Source organism: Pseudophryne corroboree, chromosome 1, assembly GCF_028390025.1.
Source record: "Pseudophryne corroboree isolate aPseCor3 chromosome 1, aPseCor3.hap2, whole genome shotgun sequence".
NCBI lineage: Eukaryota > Metazoa > Chordata > Amphibia > Anura > Myobatrachidae > Pseudophryne > Pseudophryne corroboree.
The window spans coordinates 118,493,582-118,515,457 of NC_086444.1; the positions used below are offsets into that span (position 1 = coordinate 118,493,582).

At 49.0% G+C, this 21,876-nt stretch overlaps 1 protein-coding gene across 25 annotated transcripts in view; it reads left to right on the forward strand.

The window, feature by feature from the left end:
- The window catches only part of DDX4 (DEAD-box helicase 4), a 1,188,488-nt gene that overhangs the window by 307,012 nt on the left and 859,600 nt on the right, over window positions 1-21,876 (forward strand). For 15 of the 25 annotated variants that reach the window (XM_063962294.1, XM_063962347.1, XM_063962463.1 and 12 more), the window contains exon 6: window positions 6,370-6,399. The exons of the other annotated variants lie outside the window; for them this stretch is intronic. In XM_063962294.1, coding sequence (XP_063818364.1) covers window positions 6,370-6,399 — 30 coding nt within the window. The remainder of the gene's footprint in view (window positions 1-6,369; window positions 6,400-21,876) is intronic. 25 annotated transcript variants of the gene reach the window in all.

Consider the following 21,876-nt stretch of genomic DNA (forward strand, 5'->3'; position numbering starts at 1 on the left):
TTGGTATAATCCCCATGGTCCTTACGGAGTTCCCAGCATCCACTAGGACGTCAGAGAAAATAAGAATTTACTTACCGATAATTCTATTTCTCGTAGTCCGTAGTGGATGCTGGGCGCCCATCCCAAGTGCGGATTGTCTGCAATACTTGTACATAGTTATTGTTAACTAATCGGGTTCTTCTTGTGAGCCATCTATTCAGAGGCTCCTCTGTTATCATGCTGTTAACTGGGTATGGTTATCACAAGTTGTACGGTGTGATTGGTGTGGCTGGTATGAGTCTTACCCGGGATTCATAATCCTTCCTTATTGTGTACGCTCGTCCGGGCACAGTATCCTAACTGAGGCTTGGAGGAGGGTCATAGGGGGAGGAGCCAGTGCACACCAGATAATCCTAAAGCTTTCTTTAGATGTGCCCAGTCTCCTGCGGAGCCGCTATTCCCCATGGTCCTTACGGAGTTCCCAGCATCCACTACGGACTACGAGAAATAGAATTATCGGTAAGTAAATTCTTATTTTTAACCCCTTCCCCCCCTCTTCAGGGTATGAAAAGGGGGTTGACCTAATGACATCATTACAGATGCTTGGCTTGCATTGCCTAAATAACACCCAAATGGATACTCAGATAAAAATTTGGTTTGCACCTCCAGTGTGTAGAATTTAATAATCTTCAATAATGGTCCTTTCACTTTTTACGGTATCTGCTTCTTGTGCTCCTCTGGTAACGCCAAGCAGCAAGGATTAATATATAATTACGTTAATACATCTCAAATTGACGTCTATAAATTTACCAAATTTCTCTAACGTCCTAGTGGATGCTGGGGACTCCGTAAGGACCATGGGGAATAGACGGGCTCCGCAGGAGACAGGGCACTCTAAGAATTAGGACTACTGGTGTGCACTGGCTCCTCCCTCTATGTCCCTCCTCCAGACCTCAGTTAGAATCTGTGCCCGGACGGAACTGGGTACATTTTAGTGAGCTCTCCTGAGCTTGCTAATAAGAAAGTATTTTGTTAGTTTTTTTATTTTCAGAGAGATCTGCTGGCAACAGACTCTCTGCTACGTGGGACTGAGGGGAGAGAAGCAAAACTACTAACTGCGGATAGGTCGTGCTTCTTAGGCTACTGGACACCATTAGCTCCAGAGGGATCGAACACAGGAACTCACCCTTGGTCGTCCGATCCCGGAGCCGCGCCGCCGTCCCCCTCGCAGAGCCAGAAGCCGGAAGCCGGCGAGAGAAGCAAGAAGAGTGCGGTCTTCATATGAGGTAGCGCACAGCACTGCAGCTGTGCGCCATTGCTCCCACATTAACCCGCACACTCCGGTCACTGTAGGGTGCAGGGCGCAGGTGGGTGCGCCATGGGCAGCAATTGAGTACCTCCTGGCATAATAGAGCATATATACAGCTGGGCACTGTATATATGCATGAGCCCCCGCCATTATTTTTACACAAAATCGCGGGACAGAAGCCCGCTGCTGAGGGGGCGGGGCTTCTTCCTCAGCACTCACCAGCGCCATTTTCTCTCCACAGCTCCGCTGAGAGGAAGCTCCCCAGGCTCTCCCCTGCAGAATCACGGTAGAAAGAGGGTAAAAAGAGGGGGGGCACATAAATTTAGCGCAACATTCACAAATACAGCAGCTACTGGGTAAACACTAAGTTACTGTGTAATTCCTGGGTTATATAGCGCTGGGGTGTGTGCTGGCATACTCTCTGTCTCTCCAAAAGGCCTTGTGGCTATGTGGAAGCAAAGCAGGTGCAGTTGAATGTGGTGTCTCCGCCGACGGCGCAGACACCTGATTGGATGGATATGTGGAAGGTGTTAAATGATAATGTAAACTCCTTGCATAAAAGGTTGGATAAAGCTGAAGCCTTGGGACAGTCAGGGTCTCAACCCATGCCTGATCCGACAGCGCAGAGGCCGTCAGGGTCTCAGAAGCGCCCACTATCCCAAATTGTTGACACAGATATCGACACGGATTCTGACTCCAGTGTTGATGGCGATGATGCAAAGTTGCAGCCTAAAATGGCTAAAGCCATCCGCTACATGATTATAGCAATGAAGGATGTATTGCACATTTCAGAGGTAAACCCAGTCCCTGACAAGAGGGTTTATATGTTTGGGTAAAAAAAGGCAAGAAGTGACTTTTCCCCCTTCACATGAGTTATGTGAAAAAGCTTGGGATTCTCCTGATAGGAAAGTGCAGATTTCCAAACGGTTACTTATGGCGTATCCCTTTTCCGCCAACGGACAGGATACGCTGGGAATCCTCCCCTAGGGTAGACAAAGCTTTGACACGTTTATCTAAGAAGGTGGCCCTGCCGTCACAGGATACGGCCTCCCTAAAGGATCCTGCAGATAAGAAGCAGGAAGGTATCCTGAAGTCTGTTTATACACATTCAGGTACCCTACTGAAGCCGGCAATTGCGTTGGCCTGGATATGTAGTGCTGTAGCAGCATACTCTGTTTGAGGAACTGGATACCTTGGACAAGGATACTATTTTACTGACCCTGGGGCATATAAAAGACGCTGTCCTATATATGAGGGATGCCCAGAGAGACATTTGCCTACTGGGCTCTAGAATAAATGCAATGTCAATTTCTGCCAGAAGGGTCCTGTGGACTCGGCAATGGACAGGTGATGCCGACTCAAAAAAGCACATGGAGGTTTTACCTTATAAGGGTGAGGAATTGTTTGGGGACGGTCTCTCGGACCTAGTTTCCACAGCTACGGCTGGGAAGTCAAATTTTTTGCCATATATTCCCTCACAGCCTAAGAAAGCACCGTATTACCAAATGCAGTCCTTTCGATCACAAAAAGGCTAGAAAGTCATAGGTGCGTCCTTTCTTGCCAGAGGCAGGGGTAGAGGAAAGAAGCTGCACAATACAGCTAGTTCCCAGGAACAGAAGTCCTCCCCAGCTTCCACTAAATCCACCGCATGACGCTGGGGCTCCACAGGTGGAGCCAGGAGCGGTGGGGACGCGTCTCCGAAATTTCAGCCACCAGTGGGTTCGCTCACAGGTGGATCCCTGGGCTATACAGATTGTGTCTCAGGGATACAAGCTGGAATTCGAAGTTATGCCCCCTCACCGTTACCTCAAATCGGCCCTGCCAGCTTCCCCCATAGAAAGGGAAGTAGTGTTAGCGGCAATTCACAAATTATATCTCCAGCAGGTGGTGGTAAAGGTTCCTCTCCTTCAACAGGGAAGGGGTTACTTTTCCACAATGTTTGTGGTACCAAAACCGGATGGTTCGTTTCAGACCCATATTGAGTACCTCAGATTTGTGGTACAGGACTGTCATTACCAATTCCAGACGTTGCCGTTTGGTCTGTCCACAGCACCGACAATATTTACCAAGGTAATGGCGGAAATGATGGTGCTCCTACGAAAGCAAGGAGTCACAATTATCCCGTACTTGGACGATCTCCTCATAAAGGCGAGGTCCAGAGAGCAGTTGCTGATCAGCGTAGCACACTCTCGGGAAGTGTTGCAACAGCACAACTGGATTCTGAATATTCCAAAGTCGCAGCTGATTCCTACGACGCGTCTGCTCTTCCTGGGCATGATTCTGGACACGGACCAGAAGAAGGTGTTTCTCCCGGCGGAGAAGGCTCAGGAGCTCGTGACTCTAGTCAGGGACCTCTTAAAACCAAAACGGGTGTCGGTGCATCAATGCACGCGAGTCCTGGGAAAAGATGGTGGCGTCATACGAAGCCATTCCCTTTGGCAGGTTCCATGCGAGGAACTTTCAGGGGGATCTGTTGGACAAGTGGTCCAGGTCACATCTTCAGATGTATCGGCTGATCACCCTATCCCCCAGGGCCAGGGTGTCTCTTCTGTGGTGGCTGCAGAGTGCTCACCTTCTCGAGGGCCGCAGGTTTGGCATACAGGACTGGGTCCTGGTGACCACTGATGCAAGCCTCCGAGAAAGGGGGGCAGTTACTCAGGGAAGAAACTTCCAAGGGCTGTGGTCAAGTCAGGAGACTTGTCTGCACATCAATATCCTGGAACTAAGAGCCATATACAACGCCCTAAGTCAAGCGGAGCCTCTGCTTCGCAACCAACCGGTGCTGATTCAGTCAGACAACATCACCGCAGTGGCTCATGTAAACCGCCAGGGCGGCACAAGAAGCAGGGTGGCGATGGCGGAAGCCACCAGAATTCTTCGTTGGGCGGAGAATCACGTGCAAGCACTGTCAGCTGTGTTCATTCCGGGAGAGGACAACTGGAAGCAGACTTCCTCAGCAGGCACGACCTCAACCCGGGAGAGTGGGGACTTCATCATGAAGTCTTCACACAGATTACAAATCGATGGGAACTGCCACAGGTGGACATGATGGCATCCCGCCTCAACAAAAAGCTACAAAGGTATTGCGCCAGGTCAAGAGACCCTCAGGCGATAGCTGTGGACGCACTAGTAACACCGTGGGTGTACCAGTCGGTTTATGTGTTTCCTCCTCTTCCTCTCATACCCAAGGTGCTGAGAATCGTAAGAAAAAGAGGAGTGAGAACAATTGGCCAAGAAGGACTTGGTACCCGGAACTGCAAGAAATGCTCACAGAGGACCCATGGCCTCTGCCTCTCAGACAGGATCTGTTGCAACAGGGGCCCTGTCTGTTCCAAGACTTACCGCAGCTGCGTTTGACGGCATGGCGGTTGAACGCCGGATCCTAGCGGAAAAAGGCATTCCGGATGAAGTTATTCCTACGCTGATAAAGGCTAGGAAGGACGTGACAGCAAAACATTATCACCGTATATGGCGAAAATATGTTGCTTGGTGTGAGGCCAGGAAGGATCCTACAGAGGAATTCCAGCTGGGCCGGTTCCTGCATTTCCTACAGTCAGGAGTGACTATGGGCTTAAAATTAGGGTCCATAAAGGTCCAGATTTCGGCCCTATCCATTTTCTTTCAAAAGGAACTGGCTTCTCTTCCTGAGGTTCAGACGTTTGTAAAGGGAGTGCTGCATATTCAGCCCCCTTTTGTGCCACCAGTGGCACCTTGGGACCTTAACGTGGTGTTGAGTTTCCTGAAATCTCACTGGTGTGAGCCACTTCAGACCGTGGAGCTAAAGTATCTCGCGTGGAAAGTAGTCATGCTATTGGCCTTTACTTCGGCTAGGCAAGAATTGGCGGCTTTGTCATGTAAAAGCCCCTATCTGGTTTTCCATATGGAAAGGGCAGAATTACGGACTCGTCCGCAATTTCTGCCGAAGGTGGTGTCGTATTTTCATTTGAACCAACCTATTGTGGTGCCTGCGGCTACTCGTGACTTGGAGTATTCCAAGTTACTAGATGTAGTCAGGGCTTTGAAGATTTATTTAGCCAGAACGGCTTGAGTCAGGAAAACTGACTCGCTGTTTATCCTGTATGCATCCAACAAGCTGGGTGCTCCTGCTTCAAAGCAAACTATTGCTCGCTGGATCTGTAACACGATTCAGCAGGCTCATTCTGCGGCTGGATTGCCGCATCCAAGATCTGTTAAAGCCCATTCCACAAGGAAGGTGGGCTCTTCTTGGGCGGCTGCCCGAGGGGTCTCTGCATTACAGCTTTGCCGAGCAGCTACTTGGTCAGGTTCAAACACGTTTGCAAAATTCTACAGGTTTGATACCCTGGCTGAGGAGGACCTTGTGTTTGCTCATTCGGTGCTGCAGAGTCATCCGCACTCTCCCGCCCGTTTGGGAGCTTTGGTATAATCCCCATGGTCCTTACGGAGTCCCCAGCATCCACTAGGACGTTAGAGAAAATAAGATTTTACTCACCGGTAAATCTATTTCTCGTAGTCCGTAGTGGATGCTGGGCGCCCGTCCCAAGTGCGGACTTCTTCTGCAATACTTGTATATAGTTATTGCTTAATTAAGGGTTATGTTATGTTGGCATCCGGTTGTCTGATGCTCTGTTGTTGTTCATACTGTTAACTGGGTAAGTTATCACAAGTTATACGGTGTGATTGGTGTGGCTGGTATGAGTCTCACCCTGGATTCCAAAATCCTTTCCTTGTAATGTTAGCTCTTCCGGGCACAGTTTCCTTAACTGAGGTCTGGAGGAGGGACATAGAGGGAGGAGCCAGTGCACACCAGTAGTCCTAATTCTTTCTTAGAGTGCCCTGTCTCCTGCGGAGCCCATCTATTCCCCATGGTCCTTACGGAGTCCCCAGCATCCACTACGGACTACGAGAAATAGATTTACCGGTGAGTAAAATCTTTTTTTTTTAACACATTTATAACCGTGAAAATCAAACTCGTGTGCGAAGAACTGGTAGAGCAGCTAATGTTTTGCTTTTATTTTTGTTAACATTAACGTATTTTTTGGGGGGGAAGGGGGGTTGGGATAGAGCGTTTAAAAATTGTTCAATTTACTTTCTTCTTTAAGGAAAACGATCTGATGGTGGTTTTGATAGAGGTGAGTTTGCATCTGTATTTATGTCCTAAACTTTGCTGTCCGTTAGTTATTTGTTAATTGTGGGGTTACTAATAGTTTCCAGAGATACACCTGCTAAAATGTCCTCCAAACTTTTGCCTTTGAAAATTGTATTTTCTCTGACGTCCTAGTGGATGCTGGGAACTCCGTAAGGACCATGGGGAATAGCGGGCTCCGCAGGAGACTGGGCACTCTAAAAGAAAGATTAGGTACTATCTGGTGTGCACTGGCTCCTCCCTCTATGCCCCTCCTCCAGACCTCAGTTAGAATCTGTGCCCGGCCCGAGCTGGTTGCACATTAGGGGCTCTCCTGAGCTCCTAGTAAAGACAGTATATGTTAGGTTTTTTATTTTCAATGAGATCTGCTGGCAACAGACTCGCTGCTACGAGGGACTAAGGGGAGAAGAAGCGAACCTACCTGCTTGCAGCTAGCTTGGGCCTCTTAGGCTACTGGACACCATTAGCTCCAGAGGGATCGAACACAGGCCCAGCCTCGGTCGTCTGGTCCCGGAGCCGCGCCGCCGTCCCCCTTACAGAGCCAGAAGCAAGAAGAACGTCCTGGAAATCGGCGGCTGAAGACTTCGGTCTTCATTAAGGTAGCGCACAGCACTGCAGCTGTGCGCCATTGCTCCCTATGCACACCACATACTCCGGTCACTGATGGGTGCAGGGCGCTGGGGGGGAGGCGCCCTGGGCAGCAATTAGAGTACCTTAACTTTGGCAAACAACATATAATATAGCCTAATAAGCTATATATGTGTAAAAATCCCCTGCCATAATACATGTATAAGAGCGGGAGAAGTCCGCCGAAAAAGGACGGGGCTATTTCCCTCAGCACACTGGCGCCATTCTCTCTTCACAGTGCAGCTGGAAGACAGCTCCCCAGGTTCTCCCCTGCAGTTTCCAGGCTCAAAGGGTTAAAGAGAGGGGGGGGCGCACTAAATTTAGGCGCAAACTGTATATAATAAAGCAGCTATAGGGATAAATCACTTTCTATTAGTGTAAATCCCTGATTAAATAGCGCTGTGGTGTGTGCTGGCATACTCTCTCTCTGTCTCCCCAAAGGACTTTGTGGGGTCCTGTCCTCAGTCAGAGCATTCCCTGTGTTTGTGCGGTGTGTCTGTACGGCTGTGTCGACTTGTTTGGTGAGGAGGCATATGTGGAGGCGGAGCAGGTGCCGATAAATGTGATGTCACCCCCTGCGGGGCAGACACCAGAGTGGGTGGATATGTGGAAGGTATTAACCAACTCCTTACATAAAAGGCTGGATGACGTAACAGCCATGGGACAGCCGGCTTCTCAACCCGCGCCTGCCCAGGCGTCTCAAAGGCCATCAGGGGCTCAAAAACGCCCGCTACCTCAGATGGCAGACACAGATGTCGACACGGAGTCCGACTCCAGTGTCGACGAGGTTGAGACATATACAAAATCCACTAGGGGCATCCGTTGCATGATTTCGGCAAGAAAAAAAATGTGTTCCACATTTCTGACATTAACCCAAGTACCACTAAAAAGGGGTTTTATGTTTGGGGAGAAAAAGCAGCCAGTGTTTTGTTCCCCCATCAGATGAGTGAATGAAGTGTGTGAAGCGTGGGTTTCCCCCGATAAGAAACTGTTAATTTCTAAAAAGTTACTGATGGCGTACCCTTTCCAGCCAGCGGATAGGTCACGTGAGGAGATATCCCCTAGGGTGGATAAGGCGCTCACACGTTTGTCAAAAAAGGTGGCACTGCCGTCTCAGGATACGGCCACCTTGAAGGAGCCTGCTGATAGAAAGCAGGAGGAAATCCTGAAGTCTGTATATACACACTCAGGTACTATACTGTGACCTGCAATTGCCTCAGCATGGAGGTGTAGTGCTGCTGCAGCGTGGTCTGATACCCTGTCAGATAATAGTGTTACCCTCGACAGGGATACTATTTTGCTAACCATAAAGCATATTAAGGACATCGTCTTATATATGAGGGATGCACAGAAGGATATTTGCCGGCTGGCATCCAGAATTAATGCAATATCCGTTTCTGCCAGGAGGGTATTATGGACCCGGCAGTGGACAGGTGATGCTGATTCTAAAAGGCACATGGAGATTCTGCCTTATAAGGGTGAGGAATTGTTTGGGGATGGTCTCTCGGACCTCGTATACACAGCAACAGCTGGGAAGTAAAAATTTTTACCTCAGGTTCCCTCACAGCCTAAGAAAGCACCGTATTATCAGGTACAGTCCTTTCGGCCTCAGAAAAGCAAGCGGGTCAAAGGCGCTTCCTTTCTGCCAGAGGCAAGGGAAGAAGTAAAAAGGCTGCACCAGACAGCCAGTTCCCAGGATCAAAAATCTTCCCCCGCTTCCTCTAAGTCCACCGCATGACGCTGGGGCTCCACAGGCTGAGCCAGGTGCGGTGGTGGCGCGTCTCCGGAACTTACGCGACCAGTGGGCTCGCTCACAGATGGATCCCTGGGTTCTGCAAGTAGTATCACAGGGATACAAGCTGGAGTTCGAGGTGACTCCTCCTCGCCGTTACCTCAAATTAGCCTTGCCTGCTGACCTCAGAGAAAGGGAGGTAGTACTGGCAGCAATTCACAAGCTGTATCTTCAGCAGGTGATAATCAAGGTACCCCTCCAACAGGGACGGGGTTACTATTCCACAAAGTTGTGGTACCGAAATCAGACGGTTCGGTGAGACCCATTCTAAATTTAAAATCCTTGAACATTTATATAAAAAAGTTCAAGTTCTAAGTACCTCAAGGTTGTGGTACAGGACTGTCATTACCAATTCCAGACGTTGCCGTCTGGTCTGTCCCCGGCACCGTGGGTAATTACCAAGGTAATGGCCGAAATGATGATGCTCCTCCGAAAGAAGGGAGTCATGATTATTCCGTACTTGGACGATCTCCTTATAAAGGCGAGGTCCAAGGAGCAGTTGCTAGTCGGCGTGGCACTATCTCAGGAAGTGCTGCATCAGCACGGCTGGATTCTGAATATCCCAAAGTCACAGCTGATTCCTGCGACGCGTCTGCTGTTCTTGGGCATGATTCTGGACACAGAACAGAACAATTTCTCCCGGAGGAGAAGACCCAGGAGTTATCTCTGGTCAGGGACCTCCTGAAACCAAAGCAGGTGTTGGTGCCTCACTGTACGCGAGTCCTGGGAAAGATGGTAGCTTCTTACGAAGCAAGTCCCTTCGGCAGATTCCATGCAAGGATCTTCCAGTGGGATCTGTTGGACAAGTGGTCCGGATCGCATCTCAAGATGCATCGTTTAATTTAGTGATGAGCGAGGTTCGGTTTTACTCGGTTTTACTCGGTTTTACTCGGTTCTCAAAACGGCATCTTATTGGCTATCCAAAACACGTGACATCCGTGAGCCAATAAGATGCTGTTTTGAGAACCGAGTAAAACCGAATCCGCTCATCACTAGTAATTACCCTGTCCCCGAGGGCCAGGGTGTCTCTGCTGTGGTTGCTGCAGAGTGCTCATCTGCTCTAAGGCCGCAGATTCGGCATACAGGACTGGGTCCTGGTGACCAAGGATGCAAGCCTCCGAGGTTGGGGGGCAGTCACCCAGGGAATAAACTTCCAAGGACAATGGTCAAGTCAGGAAACTTCCCTACACATAAATATTCTGGAACTAAGGGACATTTACAACGCCCTGAGTCAAGCAGAACCCCTGCTTCAAAAACAACCGGTTCTGATTCAGTCAGACAACATCACAGCGGTCGCCCATGTAAACCGCCAGGGCGGCACAAGAAGCAGGGTAGCAATGGCAGAAGCCACAAGGATTCTTTGATGGCGGAGAATCATGTGATAGCACTGTCAGCAGTGTTCATTCCGGGAGTGGACAACTGGGAAGCAGACTTCCTCAGCAGGCACGACCTCCACCCGGGAGAGTGGGGACTTCATCCAGAAGTCTTCCAGCTGATTGTGAACCGTTGGGAACGGCCACAGGTGGACATGGTGGCGTCCCGCCTCACCAAAAAGCTAAAAAGATATTGCGCCAGGTCAAGGGACTCTCAGGCGATAGCTGTGGACGCTCTAGTGACACCGTGGGTGTACCAGTCGGTTTATATGTTTCCCTCCTCTTCCTCTCGTACCCAAGGTACTGAGAATAATAAGGAGAGGAGTAAGAACTATACTCATTGTTCCGGATTGGCCAAGAAGAGCTTGGTACCCAAAACTTCAAGAAATGATCTCAGAGGACCCTTGGCCTCTGCCGATCAGACAGGACCTGCTACTGCAGGGGCCCTGTCTGTTCCAAAACTTACCGCGGCTGCGTTTGACGGCATGGCGGTTGAACACCGGATCCTAAAGGAAAAGGGAATTCCGGAGGAAGTCATTCCTACACTGATTAAAGCTAGGAAGGATGTGACCGCAAAACATTATCACCGCATATGGCGGAAATATGTTGCTTGGTGTGAGGCCTGGAAGGCCCCAACGGAGGAATTTCAGCTGGGTCGATTTCTGCACTTCCTACAGTCAGGGGTGACTATGGGCCTAAAATTGGGTTCCATTAAGGTCCAGATTTTGGTTCTGTCGACTTTCTTCCAAAAAGAACTGGCTTCACTGCCTGAAGTTCGGACTTTTGTTAAAAGGAGTGCTGCATATTCAGCCCCCTTTTGTGCCTCCAGTGGCACATTGGGATCTCAACGTGGTGTTGGATTTCCTAAAGTCGCATTGGTTGAGCATTTAAAACCGTGGAGCAAAAATATCTCACGCGGAAAGTGGTCATGCTGTTGGCCTTGGTTTCGGCCAGGCGTGTATCAGAATTGGTGGCTTTCTCATGTAAAAGCCCTTATCTGATTTTTCATATGGATAGGGCGGAATTGAGGACTCGTTCCCAATTTCTTCCTAGGTGGTATCAGCGTTTCATTTGAACCACCCTATTGTGGTGCCTGTGGCTACTCGGGACTTGGAGGATTCCAAGTTACTGGACGTAGTCAGGGCCCTGAAAATCTATGTTTCCAGGATGGCTAGAGTCAGGAAAACTGACTCGCTATTTATCCTGTATGCACCCAACAAGCTGGGTGCTCCTTCTTCAAAGCAGACTATTGCTCGCTGGAACTATAGCACGATTCAACTTGCACATTCTGCGGCTGGACTGCCGCATCCTAAATCAGTAAAAGCCCATTCCACAAGGAAGGTGGGCTCTTGGGCGGCTGCCCGAGGGGTCTCGGCTTTACAGCTTTGCCGAGCTGCTACTTGGTCGGGTTCAAACACATTTGCAAAATTCTATAAGTTTGATACCCTGGCTGAGGAGGTCCTTGAGTTTGCTCATTCGGTGCTGCAGAGTCATCTGCACTCTCCCGCCCGTTTGGGAGCTTTGGTATAATCCCCATGGTCCTTACGGAGTTCCCAGCATCCACTAGGACGTCAGAGAAAATAAGAATTTACTCACCGGTAATTCTATTTCTCGTAGTCCGTAGTGGATGCTGGGCGCCCATCCCAAGTGCGGATTGTCTGCAATACTTGTATATAGTTATTGCCTAACTAAAGGGTTATTGTTATGAGCCATCTTTTCGTGAGGCTCAGTTGTTATTCATAATGTTAACTGGTTATAGCATCACGAGTTGTACGGTGTGATTGGTGTGGCTGGTATGAGTCTTACCCGGGATTCCAAATCCTTTCCATATTGTGTCAGCTCTTCCGGGCACAGTTTCCCTAACTGAGGTCTGGAGGAGGGGCATAGAGGGAGGAGCCAGTGCACACCAGATACAGGTTGAGTATCCCATATCCAAATATTCCGAAATACGGATTTTGAGTGAGTGAGATAGTGAAACCTTTGTTTTTTGATGGCTCAATGTACACAAACTTTGTTTAATACACAAAGTTATTAAAAATATTGTATTAAATGACCTTCAGGCTGTGTGTATAAGGTGTATATGAAACATAAATGAATTGTGTGAATGTAGACACACTTTGTTTAATGCACAAAGTTATAAAAAATATTGGCTAAAATTACCTTCAGGCTGTGTGTATAAGGTGTATATGAAACATAAATGCATTCTGTGCTTAGATTTAGGTCCCATCACCATGATATCTCATTATGGTATGCAATTATTCCAAAATACGGAAAAATCCCATATCCAAAATACCTCTGGTCCCGGGCATTTTGGATAAGGGAGACTCAACCTGTAGTACCTAATCTTTCTGTTAGAGTGCCCAGTCTCCTGCGGAGCCCGCTATTCCCCATGGTCCTTACGGAGTTCCCAGCATTCACTACGGACTACGAGAAATAGAATTACCGGTGAGTAAATTCTTATTTCTCCTTCATCCACTAGGGGCCACTGGAGTGTAGTTACAATGGGGAAATAGTAGGTAGTAATTGGGAGCTGGCACTTTAAAAATTCTCACTGTGGCTAGCTCCTCCCCTACTATCTCCCCTCCAAGCTAGTCTTAGTATGTGCCCGAGGTGAGCTGGTTCACTTGGGTTTAGCTGAAGAATTTTTTCTTTTTTCTTTATTATTTTCTTTTTCTTTCACACATGCACAGACTGGCAGCTCGGACCATGGGGAATAGCGGCTCCGCAGGAGACTGGGCACAAAAGTAAAGCTTTAGAACTACCTGGTGTGCACTGGCTCCTCCCCCTATGACCCTCCTCCAAGCCTCAGTTAGATTTTTGTGCCCGAACGAGAAGGGTGCACACTAGGTGGCTCTCCTGAGCTGCTTAGTGAAAAGTTTAGTTTTAGGTTTTTTATTTTCAGTGAGACCTGCTGGCAACAGGCTCACTGCATCGAAGGACTAAGGGGAGAAGAAGCGAACTCACCTGCGTGCAGAGTGGATTGGGCTTCTTAGGCTACTGGACATTAGCTCCAGAGGGACGATCACAGGCCCAGCCATGGATGGGTCCCAGAGCCGCGCCGCCGGCCCCCTTACAGAGACAGAAGAGGTCCGGAAAATCGGCGGCAGAAGACGTCCTGTCTTCACCAAGGTAGCGCACAGCACTGCAGCTGTGCGCCATTGCTCCTCAGCACACTTCACACTTCGGTCACTGAGGGTGCAGGGCGCTAGGGGGGGGGGGGGCGCCCTGAGCAGCAATGAAAACACCTTGGCTGGCGAAAATACATCACATACAGCCCCCAGGGCTATATGGATGAATTTTAACCCCTGCCAGAATCCATAAAAAAGCAGGAGAAAAATCCGCGAAAAAGGGGCGGAGCCTATCTCCTCAGCACACTGGCACCATTTTCCCTCACAGCTCAGTTGGAGGGAAGCTCCCCTGGCTCTCCCCTGCAGTCACTACACTACAGAAAGGGTTAAAAAAGAGAGGGGGGCACTAATTAGGCGCAGTATTAACAATACAGCAGCTATAAGGGGAAAAACACTTATATAAGGTTATCCCTGTATGTATGTATATATATATATATATATATATATATATATATATATATATATATATAGCGCTCTGGTGTGTGCTGGCAAACTCTCCCTCTGTCTCCCCAAAGGGCTAGTGGGGTCCTGTCCTCTATCAGAGCATACCCTGTGTGTGTGTTGTGTGTCGGTACATTTGTGTCGACATGTATGAGGAGAAAAATTATGTGGAGACGGAGCAGATTGCCTGTAATAGTGATGTCACCCCTAGGGGGTCGACACCTGAGTGGATGAACTGTTGGAAGGAATTACGTGACAGTGTCAGCTCTGTATAAAAGACAGTGGTTGACATGAGACAGCCGGCTACTCAGCTTGTGCCTGTCCAGACGTCTCATAGGCCGTCAGGGGCTCTAAAGCGCCCGTTACCTCAGATGGCAGATATAGACGCCGACACGGATACTGACTCCAGTGTCGACAGTGAAGAGACAAATGTGACTTCCAGTAGGGCCACACGTTACATGATTGAGGCAATGATAATACGAGTACCACCAAAAAGGGGTATTCTGTTCGGTGAGGAAAAACTACCTGTAGTTTTCCTGAATCTGAGAAATTAAATGAGGTGTGTGATGATGCGTGGGTTTCCCCCGATAACAACTGATAATTTCTAAAATGTTATTGGCATTATATCCTTTCCCGCCAGAGGTTAGGGTGCGTTGGGAAACGCCCCCTAGGGTGGATAAAGCGCTCACACGCTTGTAAGAACAAGGGCTCTACCCTCTCCTGAGATGGCCGCCCTTAAGGATCCTGCTGATAGAAAGCAGGAGGGTATCCTAAAATGTATTTACACACATACTGGTGTTATACTGCGACCAGCAATCGCCTCAGCCTGGATGTGCAGTGCTGGGTTGGCGTGGTCGGATTCCCTGACTGAAAATATTGATACCCTAGATAGGGACAGTATATTATTGCCTATAGAGCATTTGAAAGATGCATTTCTATATATGCGTGATGCACAGCGGAATATTTGCCGACTGGCATCAAGTCTAAGTGCGTTGTCCATTTCTACCAGTAGAGGGTTATGGACACGACAGTGGTCAGGTGATGCGGATTCCAAACGGCATTTGGAAGTATTGCCTTATTAAGGGGAGGAGTTATTTGGGGTCGGTCTTTCAGACCTGGTGGCCACGGCAACAGCTGGGAAATCCACGTTTGTACCCCAGGTCGCCTCTCAACATGAGAAGACGCCGTATTATCAGGCGCAGTCTTTTCGTGGACAAGCGGGCAAAAGGTTCCTCATTTCTGCCCCGTGACAGAGGGAGAGGAAAAAGGCTGCAGAAATCAGCCAGTTCCCAGGAACAGAAACCCTCTCCCGCCTCTGCCAAGCCCTCAGTATGACGCTGGGGCTTTACAAGCAGAATCAGGCACGGTGGGGGGCCCGTCTCAATGAATTTCAGCGCGCAGTGGGCTCACTCGCAAGTAGACCCCTGGATCCTTCAGGTGATATCTCAGGGGTACAAATTGGAATTCGAGACGTCTCCCCCTCGCCGTTTCCTAAAGTCGGCTTTACCGATGTCTCCTTCTGACAGGGAGACAGTTTTGGAAGCCATTCACAAGCTGTATTCCCAGCAGGTGATAATCAAGGTACCCCTCCTGCAACAGGGAACGGGGTATTATTCCACACTGTTGTGGTACCGAAGCCGGACGGCTCGGTGAGACCGATTCTAAATCCAAAATCTTGGAACACTTACATACAGAGGTTCAAATTCAAGATTGAGTCACTCAGAGCAGTGATTGCGAACCTGGAAGAAGGGGACTACATGATGTCTCGGGACATCAAGGATGCTTACCTTCATGTCCCAATTTACCCTTCTCACCAAGGGTACCTCAGTTTTATGGTACAGAACTGTCACTATCAGTTCAGACGCTGCCGTATGGATGGTCCACGGCACCCCGGGTCTTTACCAAGGTAATGGCCGAAATGATGATATTCCTCCGAAGGAAGGGAATTTTAGTTATCCCTTACTTGGACGATTCCCTGATAAGGGTAAGATCCAGGGAACAGTTGGAGGTCGGTGTAGCACTATCTCAGGTAGTGTTGCGGAAGCACGATTGGATTCTCAATATTCCAAAATCGCAGCTGGTTCCGACGACTCGTCTTCTGTTCCTAGGGATGATCCTGGACACAGTCCAGAAAAAGGTGTTTCTCCCGGAGGAGAAAGCCAGGGAGTTATCCGAGCTAGTCAGGAACCTCCTAAAACGGAGCCAACTCTCAGTGCATCAATGCACAAGGGTTCTGGGTAAAATGGTGGCTTCCTACGAAGCAATCCCATTCGGCAGATTCCACGCAAGAACTTTCCAGTGGGACCTGCTGGACAAATGGTCCGGGTCGCATCTTCAGATGCATCAGCGGATAACCCTGTCACCAAGGACAAGGGTGTCCCTCCTGTGGTGGTTGCAGAGTGCTCATCTTCTAGAGGGCCGCAGATTCGGCATTCAGGACTGGGTCCTGGTGACCACGGATGCCAGCCTGCGAGGCTGGGGAGCAGTCACACAGGGAAGGAATTTCCAGGGCTTATGGTCAAGCCTGGAGACATCACTTCACATAAATATCCTGAAGCTAAGGGCCATTTACAATGCTCTAAGCTTAGCAAGACCTCTGCTTCAAGGTCAGCCGGTGTTGATCCAGTCGGACAACATCACGGCAGTCACCCACGTAAACAGACAGGGTGGCACAAGAAGCAGGAGGGCAATGGCAGAAGCTGCAAGGATTCTTCGCTGGGCGGAAAATCATGTGATAGCACTGTCAGCAGTATTCATTCCGGGAGTGGACAACTGGGAAGCAGACTTCCTCAGCAGACACGACCTCCACCCGGGAGAGTGGAGACTTCACCCAGAAGTCTTCCACATGATTATAAACCGTTGGGAAAAACTCGACAGGTATTGCGCCAGGTCAAGGGACCCTCAGGCAATAGCTGTAGACGCTCTGGTAACACCGTGGGTGTACCAGTCAGTGTATGTGTTCCCTCCTCTGCCTCTCATACCCAAGGTACTGAGATTGATAAGATGGAGAGGAGTAAGCACTATATTCGTGGCTCCGGATTGGCCAAGAAGGACTTGGTAACCGGAACTTCAAGAAATGCTCACGGAGGATCCGTGGCCTCTACCTCTAAGAAGGGACCTGCTCCAGCAAGGACCCTGTCTGTTCCAAGACTTACCGCGGCTGCGTTTGACGGCATGGCGGTTGAACGCCGGTTCCTGAAGGAAAAAAGACATTCCGGATGAAGTCATCCCTATCCTGATCAAAGCCAGGAAGGATGTAACCGCAAAACATTATCACCGCATTTGGCGAAAATATGTTGCGTGGTGCGAGGCCAGTAAGGCCCTACGGAGGAAATTCAACTGGGTCGATTCCTACATTTCCTGCAAACAGGAGTGTCTATGGGCCTGAAATTGGGGTCCATTAAGGTTCAAATTTCGGCCCTGTCAATTTTCTTCCAAAAAGAACTAGCTTCAGTCCCTGAAGTTCAGACGTTTGTAAAAGGGGTACTGCATATACAGCCTCCTTTTGTGCCTCCAGTGGCACTTTGGGATCTCCATGTAGTTTTTTGGTTCCAAAAGTCACATTGGTTTGAACCACTTAAATCTGTGGAGTTAAAATATCTCACATGGAAAGTGGTCATGCTGTTGGCCCTTGCCTGGGCCAGGCGCGTGTCAGAATTGGCGGCTTTATCCTGTAAAAGCCCTTATCTGATTTTCCATTCGGACAGGGCGGAATTGAGGACTCGTCCTCAGTTTCTCCCTAAGGTGGTTTCAGCGTTTCACCTGAACCAACCTATTGTGGTGCCTGCGGCTACTAGGGACTTGGAGGACTCCAAGTTGCTAGACGTTGTCAGGGCCCTGAAAATATATGTTTCCAGGACGGCTGGAGTCAGAAAATCTGACTCGCTGTTTATCCTGTATGCACCCAACAAGCTGGGTGCTCCTGCTTCTAAGCAGACTATTGCTCGTTGGATTTGTAGTACAATTCAGCTTGCACATTCTGTGGCAGGCCTGCCACAGCCAAAAATCTGTAAATGCCCACTCCACAAGGAAGGTGGGCTCATCTTGGGCGGCTGCCCGAGGGGTCTCGGCTTTACAACTTTGCCGAGCAGCTACTTGGTCAGGAGCAAATACGTTTGTAAAATTCTACAAAATTGATACCCTGGCTGAGGAGGACCTGGAGTTCTCTCATTTGGTGCTGCAGAGTCATCCGCACTCTCCCGCCCGTTTGGGAGCTTTGGTATAATCCCCATGGTCCTTACTGAGTCCCCAGCATCCACTTAGGACGTTAGAGAAAATAAGAATTTACTTACCGATAATTCTATTTCTCGTAGTCCGTAGTGGATGCTGGGCGCCCATCCCAAGTGCGGATTGTCTGCAATACTGGTACATAGTTATTGTTACCAAAAAATCGGGTTATTGCTGTAGTGAGCCATCTTTTCTAGAGGCTCCTCTGTTATCATGCTGTTAACTGGGTTTAGATCACGAGTTATACGGTGTGATTAGTGTGGCTGGTATGAGTCTTACCCGGGATTCAAAATCCTTCCTTATTGTGTACGCTCGTCCGGGCACAGTATCCTAACTGAGGCTTGGAGGAGGGTCATAGGGGGAGGAGCCAGTGCACACCAGGTAGTTCTAAAGCTTTACTTTTGTGCCCAGTCTCCTGCGGAGCCGCTATTCCCCATGGTCCTTACGGAGTCCCCAGCATCCACTACGGACTACGAGAAATAGAATTATCGGTAAGTAAATTCTTATTTTTCTTGCGTCCTAGAGGATGCTGAGGTCCACATTTGTACCATGGGGTATAGACGGGTCCACTAGGAGCCATTGGCACTTTAAGAGTTTGAGAGTGTGGGCTGGCTCCTCCCTCTATGCCCCTCCTACTAGACTCCGTTTAGAAACTGTGACCGGAGGAGCCGTTCACAGCTAGTGGAGCTCCATAGGAGTTTTTAGTTTGCTTTTTTTTTTTTTTTTTGAGTTTAGGCACAGGTAGGCTGCTGGCAACAGCCTCCCTGCTTTGAGGGACCAAGAGGGGGGTGGGGGGGGGGGTAGTGTGAGCCTCTATCTCCCTATCTCCGCTGACAGGATACTGAGCACATGAGTGGATCGATCGTTCGTTGCCACAGGGGATCACTAACACCAGCAGCATGCCGCCACCGCCTTACAGAGCCAGAAGACTTCAGTGGCGAGTTAGTCACCGACCCCCCCCTGGCAAGCAGGGAGCCTGTGTGAAGAGGGCGGCAACAGGGTAGGGAGCGCAGTACTAACTGCGCGCCGGGGCTCAGCGATATACAGTGCGGAGCTGTGAGGGGCACCGTAAGTCAGCGCCTACACTGTCCAAGTCTGTCGGGGTCCCAGGATTGCTGTCAGCACAAGTCCTCAGGCCAGTATAAACTACAGGAGAGCGGGAAGCAGTGCCATGAAAGGGGGCGGAGCTTCTCAGTGCAAACCCAGCAGAGTTCAGCGCCATTTTCCTGCCTGCAGAAGCGCTGACAGGGAGAGCTTTCCCTCCAAGTCAACTTCAGCTATCTTGTATGGTACAAGGGGGTTGTAGAAGGGGGGAGGCTATATGTATGCTTTGTAGCCTATTAAGGTGCAAAGTAAGCGTTGGGCAAGAGCTTCCCTATATCTTAAAGTGCTGTGTGTGGGTTAGCTCCAATCTGTGTCTCTCAGCATTCTTGAGATAGAAACTGTCTGCCCTTTTCCTGTGTGTGTGTGTGGCGGGTTTGTCTCTAAAAAGCCATGTCTAGGGACTCCCTGTTTAATATGCTGCATAGGATAATTCCTCTCAGGGTGATCCCATTCCATGTAATCAGGATTGCAATGTTTAAGCGCAGATCCCTGCAAGGGATCCCGAGTGCTTAGCCTCTCAAGGCTATGATTTCTCAGATTTCTACTAGGGTTGCACAGAATGATTCTGCAACTGAGGTTTTATAGAACTCTATGGCAGTGTGGTCTGGTTCTGTTCCTTCCGAGCCCCCTAACGTACTCTCAAAAACGAACTCTTACCCACATTATGCAAGATGACACAGATACTGATTCTGACACAGCAAACGGTGATGGGGATGTGCTGCGGGAGGCGGCATCTCTTGCAAAAGGGGTGCAGTTGATGATTGAGGCCATTACAGATGTGTTGAATATTGCTGTCACAACACCTAAACAGGTTGAAGAGGCTTACTTCACTGACAATAAGAAAGCCTCGCTAACCTTCCCTGCGTCTAAAGAATTAAACGCTATATTTGTAAAATCCTGGGAAAACCCAGGAGAAAAAAATTCCAGATCCCTAGAAAGTTTCTGGTTGCTTTTCCCTTTCCTGAGGAAGATAGAAAGAAATGGGAAAACCGATCCATAGTTGTCACATCTGTTTCCAGACTGTCAAAGAAGGTGGTTTTACCTGTTCCAAGATAAACCGCGTTAAAAGAACCGGCTGATTGCAAAATGGACATTACGCTCAAACCCATATACACGGCTTCAGGGGCAATACTACGTCCTACTATTGCCTGTGCATGGATTTCTAAAGCTATAGTAAAGCGGTCAGGCACGTTACTTGAAGATTCGGGTACAATGGATAAAAGGGACGTTGAATTGTTTACGTAATACAGGATTTATGGTGGAATCCATGAAAGACCTGGGTTCGATGGCTGCTGGGATAACTTCCATGTCTGTCTCAGCTCGCAGAGGACTTTGGCTGCGCCAGTGATCTGCCAACGCAGAATCCAGGAGAGGTGTGGAGAACCTACCCCAAAAAGAGCCTGACCTGTGTAGGGAAGCGTTGGATGCGTGGATTTCCACGGCAACCGCGGGTAAGTCACCGTTTCTTCCCTCAGCTGCGCCTGCTACGAAGAAACGTTTTTCTTCAAGTGCATCAGTCCTTTCGGACTGCTAAATCCAGAAAGACCAAGTCGTCTAACACTTTTAGAGGAGGTCGGGCAAAAAAACCCCAAACCTGCTACTGCAGGTTCCCAGGAACAGAAACCTGCTTCAGGTACATCAAAATCCTCAGCATGACGGTGGACCACGTGGCCTGGAGGTCAGGCCGGTGGGGGCGGGGCTCGGACGTTTCAGGCACATCTGGGTGTCAAAGAGAAAAAAAAAGAAAAAAGAAAAAAATCCTTACTGAAAAGGAATATATCAGGCGCTTGTAGTTAAGCAATAATATTTAAACAATGCAAATACACGTACACCTGTAAAGGCACAGTAGCTGCTCTCAAGAGGTGCTCTGAACACCTGATATACAGACCAATCTGTCTAAAATTAATTAAACATCAGAAACCGACTTGCCCTACGTCGGAGAAACGCGTTAAGGATAAGGGACATTAACCGCATCACTGTGAGCCCTGACTACTGCACTTTACAGCCGCAGCGCTGATCCAGCACTTTACCACCACCTCCAGTTACCAGCTCCAGCCGTGGTGTGGGTTCCCCCCCTTCTCCCTTGCTGGGACATTGTCCGCATCTGACCGCCGCGCCCGTGTTACCGCATCGCCCAGGAGCTCTGGAAGCGGACCACCACTCTTTTCATCTGCAGCGGTGAGATACCACACTGTCGGATTGCGGTGGGGGGTTGTAGCCTACCCACTTGCTGTGGGAGGAATCGGTTACATTCATATTGCATTGTTACAAATGCTACTTATTTTTCAAGAGGATCAAGTGGACCTGCTACGGTTCTATTGCTTTGCTCATTAGCTATCACCTGCTTGGTGGGACATTGAACATTACCTCTCTCAGCTATATTGAGAACGTTTTTTTTCCCACAATCATTTGGGATTACAAGCCTATATCTTTGTTAGTTCAGTGGTTTCCTTTTGTGCGGTTTCATTCATTCATGTTTTAAATCCTCAGTATAAATACAATTTTAAGTGTTTTATCCAATAATAAATTGGTATATATTCTCTATGCGCTCTCTTTTGTTTAATTAATTTTAGACAGATACATCTGGGTGTCGTCCGGCCTGGACCCTTGGGTGCAGGATATTGTCTCAGGTGTACAGGCTGGAGTTTCGAGAACTCCCGCCTTACCGGTTCTTCAAATCAGGCTTGCCAGCTTTATTAGCAGACGGGGGCTGTCCTACAGGAAGCCATCCAAAAATTGGAATAGTCACAGGCCATTGTCCCAGTTCCACA